This window comes from Taudactylus pleione, unplaced genomic scaffold (assembly GCF_031769625.1).
Source record: "Taudactylus pleione unplaced genomic scaffold, aTauple2 ptg000516l, whole genome shotgun sequence".
Taxonomy (NCBI): Eukaryota; Metazoa; Chordata; class Amphibia; order Anura; family Myobatrachidae; genus Taudactylus; species Taudactylus pleione.
The window spans coordinates 176,442-200,583 of NW_028284918.1; the positions used below are offsets into that span (position 1 = coordinate 176,442).

The 24,142-nt window shown below is 51.9% G+C and overlaps 1 protein-coding gene across 1 annotated transcript in view; it reads right to left on the reverse strand.

Annotated features, from left to right (window-relative positions):
- The window catches only part of NVL (nuclear VCP like), a 135,794-nt gene that overhangs the window by 105,071 nt on the left and 6,581 nt on the right, over positions 1-24,142 (reverse strand). The window contains exons 3-9 of the mRNA XM_088450344.1: positions 22,241-22,293; positions 10,192-10,279; positions 7,429-7,486; positions 6,566-6,835; positions 6,242-6,365; positions 4,630-4,706; positions 2,187-2,321 (exon numbers count right to left, since the gene is read on the reverse strand). Of these exons, the coding sequence (XP_088306470.1) occupies positions 2,187-2,321; positions 4,630-4,706; positions 6,242-6,365; positions 6,566-6,835; positions 7,429-7,486; positions 10,192-10,279; positions 22,241-22,293 (805 nt within the window). The remainder of the gene's footprint in view (positions 1-2,186; positions 2,322-4,629; positions 4,707-6,241; positions 6,366-6,565; positions 6,836-7,428; positions 7,487-10,191; positions 10,280-22,240; positions 22,294-24,142) is intronic.

A 24,142-nucleotide genomic window follows, 5' to 3' on the forward strand; every position in this document is an offset into this window, starting at 1 on the left:
CTGGTAACGCTATTACTGGTGAGCTGCAACCTGGTCACTATATAAGCTGTGTATGGACATACAGACAGGGACTTGGCGTCAGTGAGCGCTGGTAACACTATTACTGGTGAGCTGTTATAGTCACTATATAAGCTGTGTATGGTCATACAGACAGGGACTTGGCGTCAGTGAGCGCTGGTAACGCTATTACTGGTGAGCTGCTACCTAGTCACTATATAAGCTGTGTATGGTCATACAGACAGGGACTTGGCGTCAGTGAGCGCTGGTAACGCTATTACTGGTGAGCTGTTACCTAGTCACTATATAAGCTGTGTATGGTCATACAGACAGGGACTTGGCGTCAGTGAGCGCTGGTAACGCTATTACTGGTGAGCTGCTACCTAGTCACTATATAAGCTGTGTATGGTCATACAGACAGGGACTTGGCGTCAGTGAGCGCTGGTAACGCTATTACTGGTGAGCTGCTACCTAGTCACTATATAAGCTGTGTATGGTCATACAGACAGGGACTTGGCGTCAGTGAGCGCTGGTAACGCTATTACTGGTGAGCTGTTATAGTCACTATATAAGCTGTGTATGGTCATACAGACAGGGACTTGGCGTCAGTGAGTGCTGGTAACGCTATTACTGGTGAGGTGCTACCTAGTCACTATATAAGCTGTGTATGGTCATACAGACAGGGACTTGGCGTCAGTGAGCGCTGGTAACGCTATTACTGGTGAGCTGTTATAGTCACTATATAAGCTGTGTATGGACATACAGACAGGGACGTGGCGTCAGTGAGTGCTGGTAACGCTATTACTGGTGAGCTGTTATAGTCACTATATAAGCTGTGTATGGACATACAGACAGGGACTTGGCGTCAGTGAGCGCTGGTAACGCTATTACTGGTGAGCTGCTACCTAGTCACTATATAAGCTGTGTATGGTCATACAGACAGGGACTTGGCGTCAGTGAGCGCTGGTAACGCTATTACTGGTGATCTGCTACCTAGTCACTATATAAGCTGTGTATGGTCATACAGACAGGGACTTGGCGTCAGTGAGCGCTGGTAACGCTATTACTGGTGAGCTGTTACCTAGTCACTATATAAGCTGTGTATGGTCATACAGACAGGGACTTGGCGTCAGTGAGCGCTGGTAACGCTATTACTGGTGAGCTGCTACCTAGTCACTATATAAGCTGTGTATGGTCATACAGACAGGGACTTGGCGTCAGTGAGCGCTGGTAACGCTATTACTGGTGAGGTGCTACCTAGTCACTATATAAGCTGTGTATGGTCATACAGACAGGGACTTGGCGTCAGTGAGTGCTGGTAACGCTATTACTGGTGAGCTGCTACCTAGTCACTATATAAGCTGTGTATGGTCATACAGACAGGGACTTGGCGTCAGTGAGCGCTGGTAACGCTATTACTGGTGATCTGCTACCTAGTCACTATATAAGCTGTGTATGGACATACAGACTAGACTGGACAGTGCAGATAACGTTACACATCGAGGCAGACAGTAAGGAAAGTTTCAGCAACATTCAAGGAGGTTCTGCAAAGGCTTAAAGCAGGGGTTCCCAACCACGGTCCTCAAGGCACAACAACAGTCCAGGTTTTAAGGATAGCCATACTTGAGCACAAGTGTCTTAATTAGTACTGCAGTTATTTTGATTTGACCATCTGTGTTCAAGCATGGATATCACCAAAACCTGGACTGTTAGTGTGCCTTGAGGACCGAGGTTGGGAAACACTGGCTTAAAGTATACGTGTAATGGTGTTTGATACAATTCCTTTCAGTTTGAATCCAACAACTCTCATGCAGGGAATCATTCTTCAGGGGACCCGCGTGCCTTCCTCTGCGCCAGATCCCTGCTGTGTGTCATATACAGCGCATCCGCAAAGTATTCATATGGGGTCTTGTGTGTAGAATTTTGAGGACAAAAATGAATCTATTCCATTTTGGAATAAGGCTGTAACATAACAAGATGTGGAAAAAGTGAAGCGCTGTGAATACTTTCCGGATGCACTGTATTCCTGCATTAGACACAATGGGGTGGACATATGAAGAGGAAGCCCGATGATGGAACCCCTTCTGGAGAGTGAAGTGTTAGATACTCTCCTTACCAGAGTGTATCTAACAAACCACAGGATATAGGACAGAAGACATGAACACTGTGCCACAGAACGAGACACTTACCCCAGCAATGGCCTGAGCTAGTAACGTCTTCCCACACCCCGGGGGGCCGTGCAGCAGGAACCCACGAGGCGGCACCACCCCCAGGTGCTGGTAAACCTCTGGGTGACGCATGTGAATCAGCAGTTTGCAAACTTCCTGCATAATAGCCATAGAATTCATGGTCAGTTCTCAGCTAGAAGATCCTCCTAGTAATAATTACTCTAGGTCAGGGGTATTCAACATACAGACCGCCAGCTGCTGTGGAACTACACATCCCAGCATGCCCTGCCACAGTTTTGCGATTAGGAAATGCTAAACCTGTGTCAGGGCATGCTGGGTTGTGTAGTTCCACAGCAGCTGGAGACTGCATGTTGTACACCCCTGTAATAGCCAGCATATTATATAAATAAGGGGGAGACTACAATAGTCAGCTGCTAGCGCTGGAGGTGGTTTTATTTCTCCCCAAAGGCTGAACGGGTGGAACGCAGAGCAGGCAGTGTAAGGCTGAACGGGTGGAACGCAGAGCAGGCGGTGTAAGGCTCAACAGATGTAATGCGGAGCAGGCGGTGTAATGCTGAACGGATGGAATGCGGAGCAGGCGGTGTAAGACTGAAAGGATGGAATGCAGAGCAGGCGGTGTAAGGCTGAACGGATGGAATGCAGAGCAGGCGGTGTAAGGCTGAACGGATGGAATGCAGAGCAGGCGGTGTAAGGCTGAACGGATGGAATGCAGAGCAGGCGGTGTAAGGCTGAACGGATGGAATGCAGAGCAGGCGGTGTAAGGCTGAACGGATGGAATGCAGAGCAAGCGGTGTAAGGCTGAACGGATGGAATGCAGAGCAGGCGGTGTAAGGCTGAACGGATGGAATGCAGAGCAGGCGGTGTAAGGCTGAACGGATGGAATGCAGAGCAGGCGGTGTAAGGCTGAACGGATGGAATGCAGAGCAGGCGGTGTAAGGCTGAACGGATGGAATGCAGAGCAGGCGGTGTAAGGCTGAACGGATGGAATGCAGAGCAGGCGGTGTAAGGCTGAACGGATGGAATGCAGAGCAGGCGGTGTAAGGCTGAACGGATGGAATGCAGAGCAGGCGGTGTAAGGCTGAACGGATGGAATGCAGAGCAGGTGGTGTAATACTGAACGGATGGAATGCAGAGCAGGTGGTGTAATGCTGAACGGATGGAGTGCGGAGAAGGCGGTGTAATGCTGAACGGATGGAGTGCGGAGAAGGCGGTGTAATGCTGAACAGATGGAGTACGGAGCAGGCGGTGTAATGCTGAACGGATGGAGTGCGGAGCAGGCGTTACTTGGGTCAGTTGAACGTTTGAAGAATAACATCAGGTACAGACTATTTCCTTATAGGGACATATTCTACAGATGCAAAGTAATCTGCAAATGGTCTATAAAACGTCTTGTGGATCAACAAACCAACAGTACAGTATAACAGTACAGTACAACAGCACAGTACAGTACAACAATACAGTACAGTATAACAGTATAACAGTAGTACAGTACAACAGTAGTACAGTACAACAGTAGTACAGTACAGTACAACAGTACAGTACAACAGTACAACAGTATAACAGTAACACTACAGTATAACAGTATAACAGGACAATACAGTATAACAGTAAAACACTACAGTACAGTATAACACTACAGTACAGTATAACAGTACAGTACAGTATAACAGTACAGTATAACAGTACACTATGAAGAAGGATTTTTTTTTTTTTTTAAAGTGTTTCTAATAGAAAAATAAGAGACATTCCCAGCAAACAATTATTCATCGGCTAATCGGGGTAACGGCAAACTATTGTTACCGAATATGGAGAACAAAGGTGGATTCTGAATCGGACGCATCAACGCATGGACGCAAATGGCAAGTTTTTACATACAGTGCACACGCTGGCGCAAACTTACGCATTATTTTATATTTCCGTCCTACCGAGTCGGACGGAAGTTAGATCTGTCTTTCTGTGAACCTGGGCGTTTCATGGCAGGAACTTGGAGGCAACAATGCGATTGCTTGTAACCGCCCTGACTTGTGGGAATCCATTTAATGCTTTGTGCATACGGGGAAGGGAAGACCGTTTCTGACAGAACTATTGCATCTATCCTGGGCCTGGTGCACGTGCCGACACTACGGACGGCAGTCGCAGTGGTGGCCGGCACAGCGCCTCGCATTCACTGAATGGAATCTCACATATTGTTATAAAGCTGGCTTTCCACAACTACAACCACTTTGCGTTGGATTCAGAATGAGCCCCAAAATGTCCATTTTTGTAGAGCAGCACCCATTGTAATCAATTTATCAGACTTGGCCAAGACATAATAATCTCCCGGTGAATTAAGCAGGAGGATATAAAAGTGTATGTACTAAAGAAAGGGTTCGGCAGTGACACATCATAAAAGGATTACAAGGATTGGGGGCAGGGGGGGGGGGGACACAAAACGAGAACTTACCGCAAGTGTGGCGTCATTTCCACCGACGTCCTCGAAAGTGACAGTCGACCTCTGCAAATCAATGGCTTTCCCTTTCGCTAGGAGTAAGAGGCAGGAGACACTGACTTAAGGCACTTCTCATCGCCTATACACGCAAGCAGCAGCCATTTTGTGGATGACGATAGCGCGGCTGAGCCATTCACTGGCTACTAGGTGACGGCTGCGCTTTATAAACCGTGACCTAAGCACCAGATCTCACCTAAACAGATGTCTACTTAAACCTCTACTCTCACAGTCTGAGCACATATAGGAGGTCAACAAAGCTTCCGAAGAAACCACGGCTAGCCTGCTGCACAGGGTCACTAGAGGCAGCACATGGGTCCCTAGAGTCAGCACATGGGTCCCTAGAGTCAGCACATGGGTCCCTAGAGTCAGCACATGGGTCCCTAGAGTCAGCACATGGGTCCCTAGAGTCAGCACATGGGTCCCTAGAGTCAGCACATGGGTCCCTAGAGTCAGCACATGGGTCCCTAGAGTCAGCACATGGGTCCCTAGAGTCAGCACATGGGTCCCTAGAGTCAGCACATGGGTCCCTAGAGTCAGCACATGGGTCCCTAGAGTCAGCACATGGGTCCCTAGAGTCAGCACATGGGTCCCTAGAGTCAGCACATGGGTCCCTAGAGTCAGCACATGGGTCCCTAGAGTCAGCACATGGGTCCCTAGAGTCAGCACATGGGTCCCTAGAGTCAGCACATGGGTCCCTAGAGTCAGCACATGGGTCCCTAGAGTCAGCACATGGGTCCCTAGAGTCAGCACATGGGTCCCTAGAGTCAGCACATGGGTCCCTAGAGTCAGCACATGGGTCCCTAGAGTCAGCACATGGGTCCCTAGAGTCAGCACATGGGTCCCTAGAGTCAGCACATGGGTCCCTAGAGTCAGCACATGGGTCCCTAGAGTCAGCACATGGGTCCCTAGAGTCAGCACATGGGTCCCTAGAGTCAGCACATGGGTCCCTAGAGTCAGCACATGGGTCCCTAGAGTCAGCACATGGGTCCCTAGAGTCAGCACATGGGTCCCTAGAGTCAGCACATGGGTCCCTAGAGTCAGCACATGGGTCCCTAGAGTCAGCACATGGGTCCCTAGAGTCAGCACATGGGTCCCTAGAGTCAGGATTTTCTTTTGAAACGTCCATTTATCTTTGTATGTATGACTTTCACTATCTCAAATTCTCTTGTGAATCAATAGGGAGATGCACGGAGCCTTGGAGAGTGATAAAGTACCAAACAATCAGCTCCTGACTGTCACTTTACAGGCGGTGTTTGAAAAATGACAGTTAGGAGCCGATTGGTTGGTAACTTCTCTCTCTCCACTTTCTCTCTCTCCAAGGCTTTAGTGCATCTGCCCCATTATCGGGGACTAGCCAGACTGCGCACAAGACATTCACAACACAAATATATACAAGCGAAAGATCGCTGTCCGATTTAACTAACGCAAATGCGTGCAAACAGCATAAACTGCAATATTTCATTAGATTCAATACAAACTTCAAGGCAGGGAGAAGAGAGGGGCGCGCAGGAGAGATGTGAGTGACAGCAGCGAGTGTGCCCAGGGCGCTCAGACAGACTCCTAATACCTTTGTTACTCATCAGAATGGATTTTATCTCCTCGTCCACCTCCCGGGTCTCCACCTTCCCCTTCCGGCTTTTTTTCAACTTGGGCTTCTTCTCACTCTCCAAGAGAGAGGTGTCCGCGGAGTTCTGCAAAGGAGACCAGACCATCCCACAGAATGAGGAGAGAGGTGCAGGGTAAAAAGCAAGTTACATTGTAATATTACCATGAGGACCCCGATACATGGCTCCAATGTTTCTGATTTGCAGACAGGAGACCAGAACCACTATCTACTGGTTTTCGGCGATTTAGCCGATGACCGAGAGCGACGGATCAGACCGGTAAGTACCTCTCTGGCTTTCTGCTGTCCCTCTCCATCATCGCACAGGTCTATGAAGAGACTCTTCTCTACGGCCCTGTTAGGGGTTTTGTCTATGAACCATCCGGCTTCTGAGGTTCTCGTGTGCCGGGAGCTCCCGGTTGTGTCGGCATGTGCCGGTTTGGATGGTGCTGGTGTGCTGGTGTCTGGAGCCTCGTTTTTGGAAGGGGTCGCTGAAGCGGAGTCGGGATTTCCTTGCCGGTACAAGGACATTAGGGAGTTGTTCAGTTGATTTGAGGACTACAAATAAAAAAAAAAAAGACCTCTATTAAACCCGCTTCAGATCATGTAGCTTTTCCCCCCTTCATTAGCGGATATTTTTGTAAAGTTTTGGTAATTCTGGTAACAGAATGCAACCCCGAACATTCCACCCAAATACAGCCGTACAAAGCAACAGTCCTTTATTCAAGGTCTGACGGCAACCGCCCGTTGATTTCATGAGTGTCATTGCCGACCAGTCAGACGACTGCTGTCATACTCACCGTGTGTCAGATCACAGGACTTTCAGACAGAACACCCTAACCCACCTTATTCTGCCCTCGATGGCTAATTACAGACAGTCATCTTCTACCGCTTCCATACGCGGTGTAGTAACGGCTGTAATATGCTGGTAGCAGCTGCAGTTGCAATGGCATTTGATGGAAAATAAACAGCTACTCTCATAACATAGGAGCGACACTCACGAACACTGGTGAGCGGGAAAGGCTGTTAAAAATAAGCAGCCAATCAGAATGGTACTTTCATTTTGTAAACCGCTTTAGAAGATGGACTATAAGAATCTGATTAGTTGCTCCAAGTTTCTGCCCCCCTCTGTTTAAAGCCCCTGAACTTACCGGCTGCTCCATATAGTCATCTGTGTCTGTGGAGTCTTCGGAAGGACATTGCAGACTTCTGCATAACAAACAAAAATCAATATATACTAAATTCATAATACATCCAGTACAAGTCAAGGTGCGTATCCACTACACGAGAGTGGAACGACTGTACGATTAGAACATTGTAATCGTTCATCACCCTGTGCAGTGGATAATGCCGTTCAGTGCAGATACCCTCATCCATCCCCGAACATGCACAACCGGACAATCTCGTCACGTTGGCCTGCATGTTCAGGCGATGGCAAATGCCGACAACGATCAGCGGGAACACGCATTGCTGGTCGTTGCCGGCATTTTACTGCGCGATTAATGAACGATTGAATGATAACGCTAACGTAATCGTTCATTTTTCTCATATAGTGGATCCACGCCTTTAGACTTTGATCTTTACCTTATACTAACCAGGCACTGCTGCACTTATTTATCTTTGCTGGGTACACACAATAGTACATTTACATATTTTTATTTCAATTAATTTTTTATACATAAATGGATGAAAAAATATTAGTCACTTAGTTTCCTTTTTTCTAAACGGGCTTTCACAAAACCCATTCATTGGGTGGAGTAGAAAGTTGGGGTCCCCCCTAACATAAATCAGCCTTTGGTTTATTTTTGGCTGTGATAACAGGCGCTGCGATCTTCAGGAGGAAGGGACCATGTTGCACCTGACACGAACTACATAAATAGTTGCTAAAATGGATTTTAAAGCCGGTTAGTCCTAATTAAATCTTTACAAGGTTCCTGTAAAATTAGGGACTTTGAAATTCGAAAGTACAAATGCAACAATTCCATACAGTTTTGAAAACTAATTAAAACAAATTAAAAAACTATAAAAAAAACAGGTCACGTCCTGCACGCAACAAAACGTGCATCTCTATCACAGGAACAGTATCAGCTTCGAAGGAGGACCCTCACTTCCCCCAGATCATAGACGGAGGTCACCTGAGCTGGCGCTGCTATTTGGAAAGCTGCCGCGTCTTCAGCGGTTTGGGACGCTAGATTAAAAGGACTATTATTTATACACAACCAGGAGTGTTTTATATAGAATAGCCCCCTCAAATCTAGCGGCTGAAACTGGAGAAGATTCGGTGGCTTTGAAAATGTAACCCTTCAAATTTAACAGGTGAAACAGAAGATAGTCTGTTTCCTGTACGAGTTTGATGGAAATATTTTACTAGACAGGGGGCTTTATGTAATAGCCTGCAAGATGCAGGGGCTAGGGATATTCCAGCAAGTATAGGCATCAGTATACATCAGCAACTGATTATGTCAATTCCACGATCAACATGTCGAAGCTGGATAATTGGCTGAGACAAGATCAGCTTAAAATAAGATCGAAACGACGCCATCTTGCGAATGGCCGCAAGACACCATTTTGGAAATGAGATCGGCAAGACGCCATTTTGCGAATGGCCGCTCAGCGCCATTTTAGCTAAACTCACACTTAAGTACATATGGCGATGCTACTATTAGCATTAGGCGATCGCATCTTTTATCATACCTCATACACACATTAATACACACAATTGCGCTGTTAACATGTCGCATATTAGCGAATGCATAAGGCTCAGTAAGAAAACGCTGTTTATTAGCTTAATGCGCACACATCTGCCCGAAGTTAACTAGCGTCTTTTCCCAAATCCCTAATACTTACATAAAGCACACTTACATAAAAGGTTCCATAGTTTTAAAGTATAAGATCCAAGTTTTATTCATTTATTATTTATTACAAATGCTGTAAAATAAAGACTATTTTGGTATCTAAGGTTTTATACGTGATAAGTAAGCCGTGTTTGAGATTATACTGATCTGCACTTTCTCAACAGCTTCCCCGATTAGCTGATCACGATCAAACTATGATGGCGATCAGCCAATCAGGGATTTATAGCATGAAGAATTTAATCGATTTCCGCAGATCAGCATTTCCGGCCAAATAGGGAAGTCGCCATAATGGCCGCCTGATGTATGGGGACCTTATGCAGTAGAGATGCCGATGGTCTAAATGCCAACCGTCGGCATCCCAACTGTCTAATCCCGGCAAGTGTCTAATGACAGACGTCGAAATCCCGACGCCTGTCATTAGACCTACGCCAGGAGCCCGACACCCGGCTTACCGATCAAAGGTAAGGGAGGGAGGGTTAGGGGCTCCCGGGAGGTACTTAGGGTTGGGCACCCCTCCAGGAGGTTAGGGTTAGGCAAGGGAAAGGGAGGGGTTAGGGTTAGCCACCCCTGGGGGGGGGTTAGCTCTAGGCACTTGGGGGGGGGGGGGGTTTGAGGGTGTGTGGTAAGGGTTAGGCACCCCTAAGGGAGGGTCGGGGGGGCGGGGGGTTAGGTTAGTAAATAGATAAAGTACTAGTCGGGATCTTCACTGCCGGGCTTCCGCTGTCGGGATTTGAACGGTAAATCATACTGATTCCCCTTATAACGTTTGTATTTTTTAAAGCAGCAATACTGTAAAAGGGTGAAAACAACCTGGTTTTGCCTTTTAAATTATTAGAGCTTTAAAAACACGGGCAGGCTCGCCGCTATCTCACCCGTCCCTGCATCTCGCAGGCTGTTACATAAGGCTCAGACTCTGGATCACTGTATAGGATTCTGCATTCATATATAACATTGAATGTCTGGGCCCTCAGACGCACAATAGCTGTATGGACAGGTGATCTATTCATTTATTACCGGCTCATCTAGATACACAGAGACAAAAGACAACCGTGCACTTACCCATCGGCTCCTTTCCTCGCCCGCTTCGCCATATGCGCATTCTCCAGATCCCCCAGGCGCTCATTCTCATCGCAGATCACCTTAAACACTAAAGCGGAGATCCTCAGGTCAAAGTGCAAACGTCTCATAATAAAGGGTCCAAGAGACAGACAAAATAATGACCACGTGTGTAATAGAGGGTGAGAATAAGGATGCCGTTATATCACCCAGGAAATGATTTGCCGATTTTCTTCTTTAAAAAGGGGAATTGTTAAATATCCTGCATCATTACGGATGACAAATGCTGCAGCGGCACCACCACGAAACAACGCTACTCCCCATGACTGGAGTTACTAATAGTAGAAAGCTATAAGACACTGGAAAAGAGCGACGCTGAGTGTGCGACACCGAGGGCTCAATTCAATGACAGGCAGTGTTCCGCCCAACACGGCCATGATGTGCGGCTGCTCACATGTACAGCAGTCATATACAATAGCCGCAACATTGCCGACTTTAACGAAAATCGGCGATGTTGATGGGTTGTGATGTCCGGCACATAGGACCTGATTCAGACCTGCTCGCTAGGTTGCGCTCGCTGGTAGCTGGCCGATTTTTGCTCTTCTGCGCATGCATCACATTGCGCGTACGCGAACCACTGCGACAGACCGGGAAGCACTCGCTCGCTCAGCAAAGACAGCCCAGCTGAATGAGTGACAAGAGAGGCCGTTTGTGGGGGGTAACAGGGGCAAGCCACTAGAAACGTGGGAGTGGAGGTGTGAACGCAGGCGTGCCCGAGTGTTTCAACGCCGTTTCATAGGCGTGTATAATTAACAGGCAGCGTCATTGTACACGTCACCTGGTTGTATTTCACACTGAAGCGATCGCAGTGCTTGCGGGCAGGGTATAGTCAACCTCAAGCGCTGCGGTCGCTTCCGATGGTGCTCGATGTACCAATGTTTTCATGCACTTCCTGGAGATGACGTGCGCAAGTGGGCGTGTTATGAATGGCTGGTGGGCGTCTGCATACACAGAGTGGGCGTGCTAATGCCATGCCGAGCGATCGCCTGCCTTGCTGGGCTTGCGCTGGATTTGCATACGCTGGGAGCGAGCCATCGCATCTAGCGAACGGCTCTGAATCAGGCCCATAGTCTTTAACTGGATCATCCCCCAAAGCGTGCGCACGTCATGAACAAACCGGGAGTTTAAATATTATGGATAGGAGGTTGATCTATATATCAAGAGATATGGTAAGAACTTACCTTTGTTATCTCTGTTTCTACGAAGTCCATAGGGTCCACAGGGTGACCTTGGGGTATAGCTGGATCCTGGATCCTCGGGCACCACGGAGTTAAAGCTTTTAGCGGCTCCCAGGATGCACTTGGGTCCATCCTCCTCTATACCCCACCCCCGAGCCACAGGCACCACAGTTGGTAAGCAGCCAAGGCCGGAGGAGGAGACTAAACAGAGAGAAGGAAAACTGAAACACACAAGAACCAAACTCACAGAAATGGAAGATGGAAAACCGGTGACCAGTCACAGAGCCCATATGAAGCCAGGTGCGTCAGGGCGGGTGCCCTGTGGACCCTATGGACTTCGTAGAAACAGAGATAACAAAAGGTAAGTTCTTACCATATCTCTTGTTTTCTACTTCAGGGTCCATAGGGGTCCACAGGGTGACCATGGGGATGTCCCAAAGCAGTCCAACTAAGGGCGGGGACGCTCCTGTGCTGATAGGAGAACCTGGCGCCCAAAGGATGCATCCTGAGAAGCAAAAGTGTCAAACCCATAGAACCTCAAAAAGGTCTGAAAGGAAGACCAGGTGGCCGCCTTACACAGCTGAACAGCAGAGGCGCCACGGCTAGCAGCCCAAGAAGGGCCCACAGACCGAGTGGAATGAGCCTTAACAGAGGCTGGAACAGGTAAACCCTCCTGCATATAAGCCTCAATAATAACAGAACGAAGCCAACGGGCTAGAGTCTGTTTGTTGGCAGGCCAACCCCTCTTGTGAAAACCAAAGAGGATAAACAAAGAATCCGACTTCCTCACAGAACTAGTCCGATCCACATAAACCTGGAGTGCACGGACAACGTCTAAGGAAGTCTCCCCAGCCGAAAGATCAGGCGACTGAAAGGCTGGTACAACAATTTCCTGATTAATGTGGAACCTGGAAACCACCTTAGGCAGGAAATCAGGACGAGTGCGAAGCACCGCTCTGTCCTGATGAAAAATCAGAATAGGGGGACGACAGGAAAGCGCCCCCAAATCCGAAACCCTCCTGGCAGAAGCATTTGCCAAGAGAAAAACCGTCTTAAAAGTTAGCCACTTGAGCTCCACTGACTCCAAGGGCTCAAAAGGTGGACCCTGTAAGGCCCAAAGAACCACCGCCAAATCCCACGGGGCCACAGGTGGCACAAAGGGAGTCTGGATTCTTAAAACACCCTGGAAAAAGGTGTGTTCATCCGGCATAGCAGCAATCCTGCGCTGGAACCACACCGACAGAGCAGACACGTGCACCTTCGGTGAGGAAAGACGTAATCCTAAATCCAAACCCGACTGAAGGAAAGCCAGAATATGCGAAACCCGGAACACCTGGGGATCATAGTTTCTGTCCTCGCACCACTGAAAGTAAGTGTGCCACACTCTGTGGTAGATCCTCGCGGAAGCAGGCTTGCGCACCCTCAGCATGGTGGTAATAACGGAGCTAGAAAAGCCCCGAGACCTCAGGACGGCTGTCTCAAGAGCCACGCCGTCAAAGATAGTCGACCCAGATCCGGGTGAAGACAGGGCCCCTGAGACAACAGGTCCCGCCGTTGAGGTAGGAGGTACGGAGCGTCGATGGACAGGCTCCGCAGATCGGAGTACCACGGCCTTCTGGGCCACGCTGGGGCCACCAGGATCAGTGTGCCTCTGTCTTGCTTGAACTTGCGCAGGACCCGAGGCAGCAGAGATATCGGAGGGAACAAGTAAGCCAGGTGAAACAGCCATTTCACCGACAGCGCGTCTATCAGACTTGCGCCTGCGTCCCTTGTCCTTGACCCGTACACGGGCAGCTTGTGATTGTGACGGGACACCATCAGGTCCAGCTCTGGCAGCCCCCACTTGTCCACGAGTAGTTGGAATACCTCTGGATGAAGCGACCATTCCCCGGGATGCACGTCGTAACGGCTGAGGAAGTCCGCCTCCCAATTGAGGACACCCGGGATGAAGACTGCCGAGAGAGCTGGAAGATAGCGCTCTGCCCAAGCCAGGACGCGGGACACCTCCGACATCGCAGCTCGACTGCGAGTCCCTCCCTGGTGATTGATGTACGCCACCGTGGTGGCGTTGTCTGACTGCACCTGAACGGCCCTTCCGTGAAGAGCGGTGCCGGACGACTGCAGGGCTCTGTACACTGCCCGCAGTTCCAGGATGTTGATGGGAAGAATCGCTTCCTCCGCCGACCAACGACCCTGAAGTGACAAGGAGCCTGTCACCGCCCCCCAACCCCGGAGACTGGCATCTGTCGTGAGCAGAACCCATTCCAGGATCCAAAAGGGGCGCCCCTCGAGGAGATGAGCCGTCTGTAGCCACCAGGCCAGGGACAGACGCACCTCCGAGGACAACACCAGCATCTGAGAGCGGATCCTGTGTGGCAATCCGTTCCATTCCGAAAGAATCAGCCTCTGCAGGGGCCTGGAATGGAACTGGGCAAACTCCACCATGTCGAATGCCGACACCATGGACCCCAAAACTCTCATCGCTGAGTGCACCGACACTCTGCCACTGCTCAGACAACTGTGAATCCGCAGCTGTAAGGAGGAGACCTTCTCTGGAGTCAGAAAAATCCTTTAATGACGAGAGTCCAGCAGGGCCCCCAAATGAACCATCCGCTGTGATGGGATGAGGGAAGACTTCTTCCAGTTGATCAACCACCCGTGCGCCTGTAGACAAGCGACCGTCAGGTGGAGATGCTGGATCAGTACCTCCGGGGAGCTTGCCAGCAAGAGGAGGTAGTCTAGATACGGTAGCAACCGTATCCCCTGGCTCCGAAGGTGAGCCGCCATGACCGCCATCACCTTGGTAAATACCCTTGGTGCCGTGGAGAGGCCAAAGGGTAGAGCCCTGAATTGGTAGTGGAGAATAGCAAACCGCAGAAACCGTTGGTGCGATGTTGCTATAGGCCCATGGAGGTAGGTGTCCTGGATATCCAGGGAGACCATATAATCCCCCGGTTCCATCGCCAGAATGATGGAACGCAAAGTTTCCATCCTGAATTTGGGAACCCTGAGAAACCTGTTCAGGGACTTCAAATTGAGGATGGGGCGATGAGAGCCATTGGGTTTCTGCACCAGAAACAGCATAGAGTAATACCCCATCCCACATTGAGATTGTGGTACGGGTATAATGACCCCCGCCGTCAGCAAGGCCTCTATGGCTTCCTGAACCTGCAAGGCCTTGGTTTTGTCCTGAGAAGGACTCGTGCAAAAAAACTGGCGAGGCGGCCTGTGCCGAAAAGACAGGGCGTACCCCTGGGAGACCACTTCTCGCACCCAGGCATCCGTGGTGGTATTGTGCCAGCACTGGGCGAATTGAAGAAGTCGGCCTCCCACTCTGGGGTCCCCCAGAGGGAGGCCCGCCCCATCATGCAGAAGGCTTATCTTCTTGCTTGGAAGAAGGGCGCCTAGCACTCCAGGCTTGCTTCTTTGGCTTTGAGGCGGTCTTGGTTGGGGACTGCCTCGGGAAGGACTGACCCTTTGCCTTGCCCTGAACCCGAAAGGAACGAAAGGCCGAGCTCCGGACCTTAGCAGGTGTCGTAGCTGAAGGAAGGAAGGCTGACTTGGATTTTGCCAGGGTATCTACTATTTTGTCCAGGTCCGGACCAAATAGTAACTCTCCATTAAAAGGTAAGGCCTCCAAGCCTTTCTTTGAATCCGCATCTGCTCTCCAAGACCTCAACCACAAGGATCTGCGAGCAGACACTGCTGCCGCCGAAACCCTAGAGGTCAGCAGGCTAGCATCCAAAGACGCTTCTAAAAAAGGTAGGAAGCGGCATCTCTCATCTGTCCTAACAACGCCCTCTGGACATCCGGAGCTTCATCCGTAAACGTGTCCTCTAAGGCGTTGGCCCAACCCTCAATGGCCTTGGCCACCCAGGAGATGGCCATGGACGGCCGGGCTACAGCCCCTGAGAGAGAGTAAATAGACTTTAGACAAGTCTCCACCTTCCTGTCCGTAGGATCCTTCAGCGAGGATATAGACGGCAATGGCAAAGTAGCACTCCTGATGAGGCGTGTTACGTGGGAAGCGACCGCAGGTGGAGTTTCCCGTTTCTTACAATGCGCCTTCAGAAACGGATAATTGGACGCCAACCACTGGGAGGAATCGCTTACGGGGCGTCTGCCAGGCCACCGCCATGTGGTCCGTCAACTGATCAGACAAGGGGAACGCTGCAGAAGTAACCTTAGCTTTTTTAAAACTAGGATACCTCGACTTGGGAGTGGATGCCTCATCCTCAATCAGAAGAATGGCCCGCACTGCCCTAACCAGAGCCCGTTCATTGATGGAAGACTTAGGCCCTCATTCAGAGCCGTACGCTCTGAGCAGAGGGCACGCTCTGAATGAGGGCCGCCCTCCATAATTATGGAGCGTCCTCCTGGACGCTCATATAGCTGTGGGTCACCACCCACAGCCTATACGAGCGTGCAGTTTGATGGCCGCGATGGTCTTGGGAGGTCTTGGGAGGCCTCCGGCATGCCCACCAAAGGGGGCGTGCTGTCAATCAACATCGACAGCACGCCCCCTTTGATCAGACACAACGAGCGAAGGAAAGTCCTTCGCTCGTCGCGTCTGGCGCATGCGCACGACGGAGCTCCCGCCGTCGTGCGCATGCGCAGTGCACAACATCGACCCACTTGCAAGCAGACAGCCGCTCGTGAGTGGGTCTGAATCAGGCCCTTAGTGTCTACCTACTGGACTGAGGCATCTGAGGCAGAGTCATCCTGCACCTCACCATCATCTGAGGACCCCATAGAGTCCGAAAAATGCGCAGTCTGCGCCATAACTGTGCGTTTAGAAGCCCTGGAGGGCACATCACTGCGCAACATCGACTGAAAAGCCGAAGATGCTGCCGCCAAATCTTGGACAGTGTGGGTAAGCGAATCCACCCAGGGTGGAAGAGCTGCCACAGGAGCCTGAAACGGCACCACAGCCTGCTGCGCCACCGGGGTGGACTGTATATACATTGGCAACCCCGCATAGGGACCAACAGGCTGAGACCCCGGGGGAGTCTGCAATAATTGTGGGACACCCGGGGAATGGGAGATGGTAGGCTGTGGCAACGCCCTAGTAGGGACGGCAGTCGGGACCGACAGACGGTCCGCGATGGACCCCAGCACCTGGGAAAACATCGCCCATGGTGGCTCCTGCGACATAGGAGGTTTAGACGTACCAGGGACCGCCTGGCACCGTCCACACAGGCCGTCCTGTGACAAATCCTCCCTATCCATTCCTGCAGAACAGCGCCTGCAGGAGAACAATACCGGAGCCACGGAGTGCTCAATCTCCTCCTCAGACATGACTTCGGAAGAAAACGTGCGCTCTCACCAGTGTGCTGGACAACAGCCCACAATATGGTACTGTGTAGCACACAACTGTATGTGACGGACCTCACAAATACGTGATCTATACAAGTGAGGTCAGTAGAAACACCCTTCCCCCGCACACCTGTAGGGCTTGTAGGAGAAGGAAAGGGATAGGTATAGGCTGACAGTAAGTAGAAATAAGCACAGACAGGCAGCACTAGCAAAATTCACATACCATGCAGGAAGATATACTCACTGCACCTTTCCACTACAATCAACCTCCCAGATTCAGTGTCTGGGAGGGCTATAGTGCTGTGTACACTGTCCTTTTGCAGGGGAGAGGCACACAGGGGGACCGGTCCGCGTGCTCCCTGAGAGTATCTGCGCTGCCACTGGAGAAAAATGGCTGCTGGAGACCTCAGAGGAGGAGTGGCCGAGTAGCTGCAGCTCAGCGACGCCAGACTACTAGCTGAAAGGCGCGCTGAGCTGAGGGGAGGAGCCGCTAGACAGGGAAGGCTTCCTCCCCTGGCTAGCATATTAACCCCCGGGTTGCCGGCATCCCGCTTGCCGCGTTATACACCCTGGTGGTCTAGTGGTCTGGCGGGGTATGCCTCCGATGGAGGGGGGGCTCTCCGCCACTGCTAGCGCCCCCGGTCTGTCCCCTAGACCGGGGGCATGGGACTGCATTTAAAAGGAACCCGCGCACCGCCGCTAATCAGCGGTGCGCGGCTTACCTTGATCTCCCTGGCATCTCCGGCAGCAGTCCCGGGGGAAACCAGAGTCCGACTAGTACAGACTCTGGCTTCCCCCGCCGCGATCCGCAGTTCAGTGCTGGCGTCGCGGCGCCAGAAGGGAGGAGCGGCAGTGTGGGCGTCTGTACAGACAGCCCATCGCTGTCGCTCTGGAGAAAAATACATTTAACTAAGTTAAAAAAAATAAAAAGCTTTAGGGGGCTGCTCCTGCTGCTCCCCGCAGGGTGACCCGACTCCGGCCAGGCACCATCTTAAACTGGGGTGCCTGTGGCTCGGGGGCGGGGTATAGAGGAGGATGGACCCAAGTGCATCCTGGGAGCAGCTAAAAGCTTTAACTCCGAGGATCCAGCTATACCCCAAGGTCACCCTGTGGACCCTGAAGTTGAAATAAATAAATATATATATATATAAGCAGTGTTCTCCCCCAGAAAGGTTTTCCAGCCGTTTGGCATCAAGAAATAGCCATGTGGGGCCTTCGCAATAATACAATGTTTTAAACCCTGACTTTGTAATGATTTAAACTTGAAATAATATTTTATACATTAATTCTCTTCTTTTTAGAAGCCCGGTTGTCTGCAGCTTTTTCATAATCAAGTGAAATCAGCATCAGGTTATTTAGTGCTGGCTCCACAGAGTTTATTTTTCATACAACTCCCAGATACAGTGTCCCCACTTGCTGGCACCGCAGATACAGTGTCCCCCCACTTGCTGGCACCGCAGATACAGTGTCCCCCCACTTGCTGGCACCGCAGATACAGTCCCCACTTGCTGGCTCCACAGATACAGTGTCTCCACTTGCAGGCTCCACAGATACAGTGTCTCCACTTGCAGGTTCCACAGATACAGTGTCTCCACTTGCAGGTTCCACAGATACAGTCCCCACTTGCAGGCTACCCAGATACAGGGGGTCATTCAGACCCAGGCGTTAGCGCCGATGCGCTCGGACCGGGTCGATGGCCCCCCACAGAGCATGCGCACGACGGCGCCGGCTGGTCGTAGCGGGTCTCGATCCAAAGGGGGCGAGCTGTCGATGTTGATTGACAGCTCGCCCCGTTTGGAAGGCGGGCCGGGGGGGTGGCAGCCCAAACGGAGGCGTTCCCATGGGAACGCCTACCCTTTGGGGGAGGCCCCACTGACATCACTAGTGATGTCAGTGGAGAGCTTCCGGCTCTGACAGAGACAGAAGCACTCCGGGGCTTACAACAAGGGAGACCCTACCCTAGGGTCTCATCGTAAGCCCCGATGGTCGCGATGGTCTCTGACCATCGCGACCATCACCGGAGCGGTCGTTAGAGCTGTGGGTGTCAACCCACAGCCTAACGACCGCAACAGAGGCGGGCGGACAGGATGCAAGTGGCCGCCCAGTTTCTGAGCGACCGCTTGCATCCTCCGACCGCCTCTGAATGAGGCCCACAGTCCCCACTTGCAGGCTCCCCAGATACAGTCCCCACTTGCGGCCTCCACGTATACAGTCCCCAGTTGCAGGCTCCCCAGATACTGTCCCTACAGATACACTCCCCACTTGCAGGCTCCCCAGATACAGTCCCCACTTGCTGGCTCCCCAGATACAGTGTCCCCACTTGCAGGCTCCCCAGATACAGTGTCCCCAGATACAGTGTCCCCACTTGCAGGCTCCCCAGATACAGTGTCCCCACTTGCAGGCTCCCCAGATACAGTGTCCCCACTTGCGGCCTCCCCAGATACAGTGTCCCCACTTGCAGGCTCCCCAGATACAGTGTCCCCACTTGCAGGCTCCCCAGATACAGTGTCCCCACTTGCAGGCTCCCCAGATACAGTGTCCCCACTTGCAGGCTCCCCAGATACAGTGTCCCCACTTGCAGGCTCCCCAGATACAGTGTCCCCACTTGCAGGCTCCCCAGATACAGTGTCCCCACTTGCAGGCTCCCCAGATACAGTGTCCCCACTTGCAGGCTCCCCAGATACAGTGTCCCCACTTGCAGGCTCCCCAGATACAGTGCCCCCACTTGCAGGCTCCCCAGATACAGTGCCCCCACTTGCAGGCTCCCCAGATACAGTGCCCCCACTTGCAGGCTCCCCAGATACAGTGCCCCCACTTGCAGGCTCCCCAGATACAGTGCCCCCACTTGCAGGCTCCCCAGATACAGTGCCCCCACTTGCAGGCTCCCCAGATACAGAGACAGAAGCACTCCGGGGCTTACAACAAGGGAGACCCTACCCTAGGGTCTCATCGTAAGCCCCGATGGTCGCGATGGTCTCTGACCATCGCGACCATCACCGGAGCGGTCGTTAGAGCTGTGGGTGTCAACCCACAGCCTAACGACCGCAACAGAGGCGGGCGGACAGGATGCAAGTGGCCGCCCAGTTTCTGAGCGACCGCTTGCATCCTCCGACCGCCTCTGAATGAGGCCCACAGTCCCCACTTGCAGGCTCCCCAGATACAGTCCCCACTTGCGGCCTCCACGTATACAGTCCCCAGTTGCAGGCTCCCCAGATACTGTCCCTACAGATACACTCCCCACTTGCAGGCTCCCCAGATACAGTCCCCACTTGCTGGCTCCCCAGATACAGTGTCCCCACTTGCAGGCTCCCCAGATACAGTGTCCCCAGATACAGTGTCCCCACTTGCAGGCTCCCCAGATACAGTGTCCCCACTTGCAGGCTCCCCAGATACAGTGTCCCCACTTGCGGCCTCCCCAGATACAGTGTCCCCACTTGCAGGCTCCCCAGATACAGTGTCCCCACTTGCAGGCTCCCCAGATACAGTGTCCCCACTTGCAGGCTCCCCAGATACAGTGTCCCCACTTGCAGGCTCCCCAGATACAGTGTCCCCACTTGCAGGCTCCCCAGATACAGTGTCCCCACTTGCAGGCTCCCCAGATACAGTGTCCCCACTTGCAGGCTCCCCAGATACAGTGTCCCCACTTGCAGGCTCCCCAGATACAGTGCCCCCACTTGCAGGCTCCCCAGATACAGTGCCCCCACTTGCAGGCTCCCCAGATACAGTGCCCCCACTTGCAGGCTCCCCAGATACAGTGCCCCCACTTGCAGGCTCCCCAGATACAGTGCCCCCACTTGCAGGCTCCCCAGATACAGTGCCCCCACTTGCAGGCTCCCCAGATACAGTGCCCCCACTTGCAGGCTCCCCAGATACAGTGTCCCCAGATACAGTGTCCCCACTTGCAGGCTCCCCAGATACAGTGTCCCCACTTGCAGGCTCCCCAGATACAGTGTCCCCACTTGCAGGCTCCCCAGATACAGTGTCCCCACTTGCAGGCTCCCCAGATACAGTGTCCCCACTTGCAGGCTCCCCAGATACAGTGTCCCCACTTGCAGGCTCCCCAGATACAGTGTCCCCACTTGCAGGCTCCCCAGATACAGTGTCCCCACTTGCAGGCTCCCCAGATACTGTCCCCACTTGCAGGCTCCCCAGATACAGTCCCCACTTGCAGGCTCCCCAGATACAGTGTCCCCACTTGCAGGCTCCCCAGATACAGTGTCCCCACTTGCAGGCTCCCCAGATACAGTGTCCCCAGATACAGTGTCCCCAGATACAGTGTCCCCAGATACAGTGTCCCCAGATACAGTGTCCCCACTTGCAGGCTCCCCAGATACAGTGTCCCCACTTGCAGGCTCCCCAGATACAGTGTCCCCACTTGCAGGCTCCCCAGATACAGTGTCCCCACTTGCAGGCTCCCCAGATACAGTGTCCCCACTTGCAGGCTCCCCAGATACAGTGCCCCCACTTGCAGGCTCCCCAGATACAGTGTCCCCACTTGCAGGCTCCCCAGATACAGTGTCCCCACTTGCAGGCTCCCCAGATACAGTGTCCCCAGATACAGTGTCCCCACTTGCAGGCTCCCCAGATACAGTGTCCCCACTTGCAGGCTCCCCAGATACAGTGTCCCCACTTGCAGGCTCCCCAGATACAGTGTCCCCACTTGCAGGCTCCCCAGATACAGTGTCCCCACTTGCAGGCTCCCCAGATACAGTGTCCCCACTTGCAGGCTCCCCAGATACTGTCCCCACTTGCAGGCTCCACAGATACAGTCCCCACTTGCAGGCTCCACAGATACAGTCCCCACTTGCAGGCTCCACAGATACAGTCCCCACTTGCAGGCTACACAGTATTTTTTTTTTTATACAGCTCCCAGATAGTGGACGCAGGCGACTGTTCCCGCCCGAACAGCCCACCCTTGCTTTTATGCAGGGAGAGGGATCTCTGTCGTCCAGCCTGACACCACCGTGTACTGTGAGGGGCCCGAGCTGCACCACCCGGCACTCTCCCCTGCCGCATCCCTGTACAACCTACTGCCCGGCACTCCGCCCCAATCCGCAACGTCCTGTCGCCCAGAACCCTCACTAACATGTCCTTATTGCCGGTGGACACAACTGCCACAACTGACGGGCTGGGAGCCTTTGAGGGGAAGAACATGTGACGTTACCGTAGCTCGGCGTCCCATCCAGTGTCCGTGGCAACAAGGACACATTCAGGTTGACCAGGCAACAGGGGACACGGCGCATTGGGGTGGGGGGAGTTTGAGTGCTGGGTGGTAGCTATATCTTGCCGGGTGGTGCACCTGGATAAAAGAAGCCTGGGGAGAACACTGGGTTTAGGCTGCGGGGGTAGGGGTTAGATTTAGGGGACACTTGGCAAAAGGTGTCGGTATCCTAACCCTGCCGGGATGCCCGGTGTCAGTAATCTGACCGCTGGCATCCTGTACCCAACCCCCTGATTTATATGTGAAAATGTCAATCATGGACGAAGCGACGACTCACCTTTCTCTACCTGGATCCGGAAGGCGTTTCGTTTTCTCCGCCCATACTCTGCACTGAAGATAAAACCCAGAGTAAGTGCCATGGTCTCATTAATAAAGAGCCCGTTATTTCCCTTTAACCAAAGATAAAACTGTTGTTCAGACAGAATTGAGTTGATGAAATATAATGCCATTGTCCGTGCTGTAATGCAGTATATAACGTGAGCAACATTCCTCCAATCTACATGGAAAAATCAATTAGCTGCGAGTTTCTGACAGGTTAATGGCGTTAATGGCGGTTATCTGGGAATGAAACCTCGCACCCCACAGAGGTGCAAAAACGATTCTCCTGTAATTACCTGCAATGTGCGTAGACGGAACCTCGCATATAACTGAATCTCTGCCTGTATATTCATAGCGCCTGAGGTTATGGGGTCTATGTACTAAGCCGTGTAGAGTGATAAAATAGAGAGTGAGAGATCCAACAAATCAGCTCCTGACGTTTTTCAAAAAACAGGATTTTGGTACTTACCGATAAATCCCTTTCTCCGATTCCACAGGGGACACTGGAGGACTTCAAGACAGTGGGGTATAGACGGTGCTGAGTGGAGCTGGCACTTTAAATTTGAAGTGTGACTAGCTCCTCCCCTCTATACCCCCCTATAGGCCAGTATTAGAACCGTGCCCGAGGGGAGCAGAGAAAAAAGATTGACAGAAGAGGAGGAGGCGAAAGTACACATAATAACTGAAAGGTGAAAAGAAAGTAACATAGAATGAAACAAGAGACGACAAACATGTCTCTAACATTCATAACATCACCCTAAACAAACATGTCGCCAACAGGCATAACAGGTGTGGCAGGAAGAACAGCGCAGGGTGGGCATTCAGGATCAGACTACAGAGGCTCTTTAGGCGAATCTGGGGCATATTCACCCTCTTCTAATTCGGGCATATCCTCCTCCTCCTCCTCTGGGTCATCCCAATGGAGGACTGAGGGTAACAATCTCTTTTTAGAGACCTGCAGAGCGGACGCCATTGTCATGGCTTTGGAAATCCCCTCCATAGAAACAGCTAGGGATCTCGCCCATGCTGGTTCCTCTGTAGCAGCTGACCTGTAAGCCTCTCTTTCTCTGCGAGAAGCCTCCAGTTCAGCCAAGAGAGAGGACATAACGGATGTAACCTGCGTCCAAGACGGTGGTTCTGACATCTCTGCAGATTGCTGATCCGTATAACAACCGTCACACAATCTGGAGGTCGATGACTGTCCCTGTGTAAATTTTGCTCCACACTTTTTGCAGGTAAATAACTTTTGCGAAGCCTTAGACCTGCCAGTCATGCTACATACAAACCCCACACAAAACACAAGAGGTTAAGTGACAGGGTAAGAAAAACAGAATATTCTGGGTTACAGAGAGATTGGAGACAGTCACACTTGCCCACAACGGCGCTCCTAGCAGTGCCAGAGCGCCAGGCAAAGATTAATTATTATTATGCTCTCTGTCTACATCAGCCTAAACCCCTGCTGTGATACATACAGGTCCGTAGGCTCTCCAGCGCTACCGCTCCCTGTAATGGCCGCCAGCAAGCTGCATGCAGTGACACGCTGGGGCTGATGGGAGGCAGGAGGAGGAAGTCGGAGCTAAGCTCCGCCCCCCGCATTCTAGTGCCGTTAATATAAACTGGCGCGTGTACCCAGTATAACTGTTATATATTTATATATATATATATACTGCCTTTGTGCAGTATTGCTGAGCCGCCTAATGCCGGGAAAACACCGGCTACTCTGTATCGCTAAGCCGGCTTCCCTGCTAATCAGGGAGCCAGCTGTAATGATAGAGACGCGCTGAGGCTGTACCGCCGTCAGCGCGCTCTGTGGGGGGTCTGTGAGGCCGCCTCTGATAGCGCTAAGCCGGCTTCCCTGCTA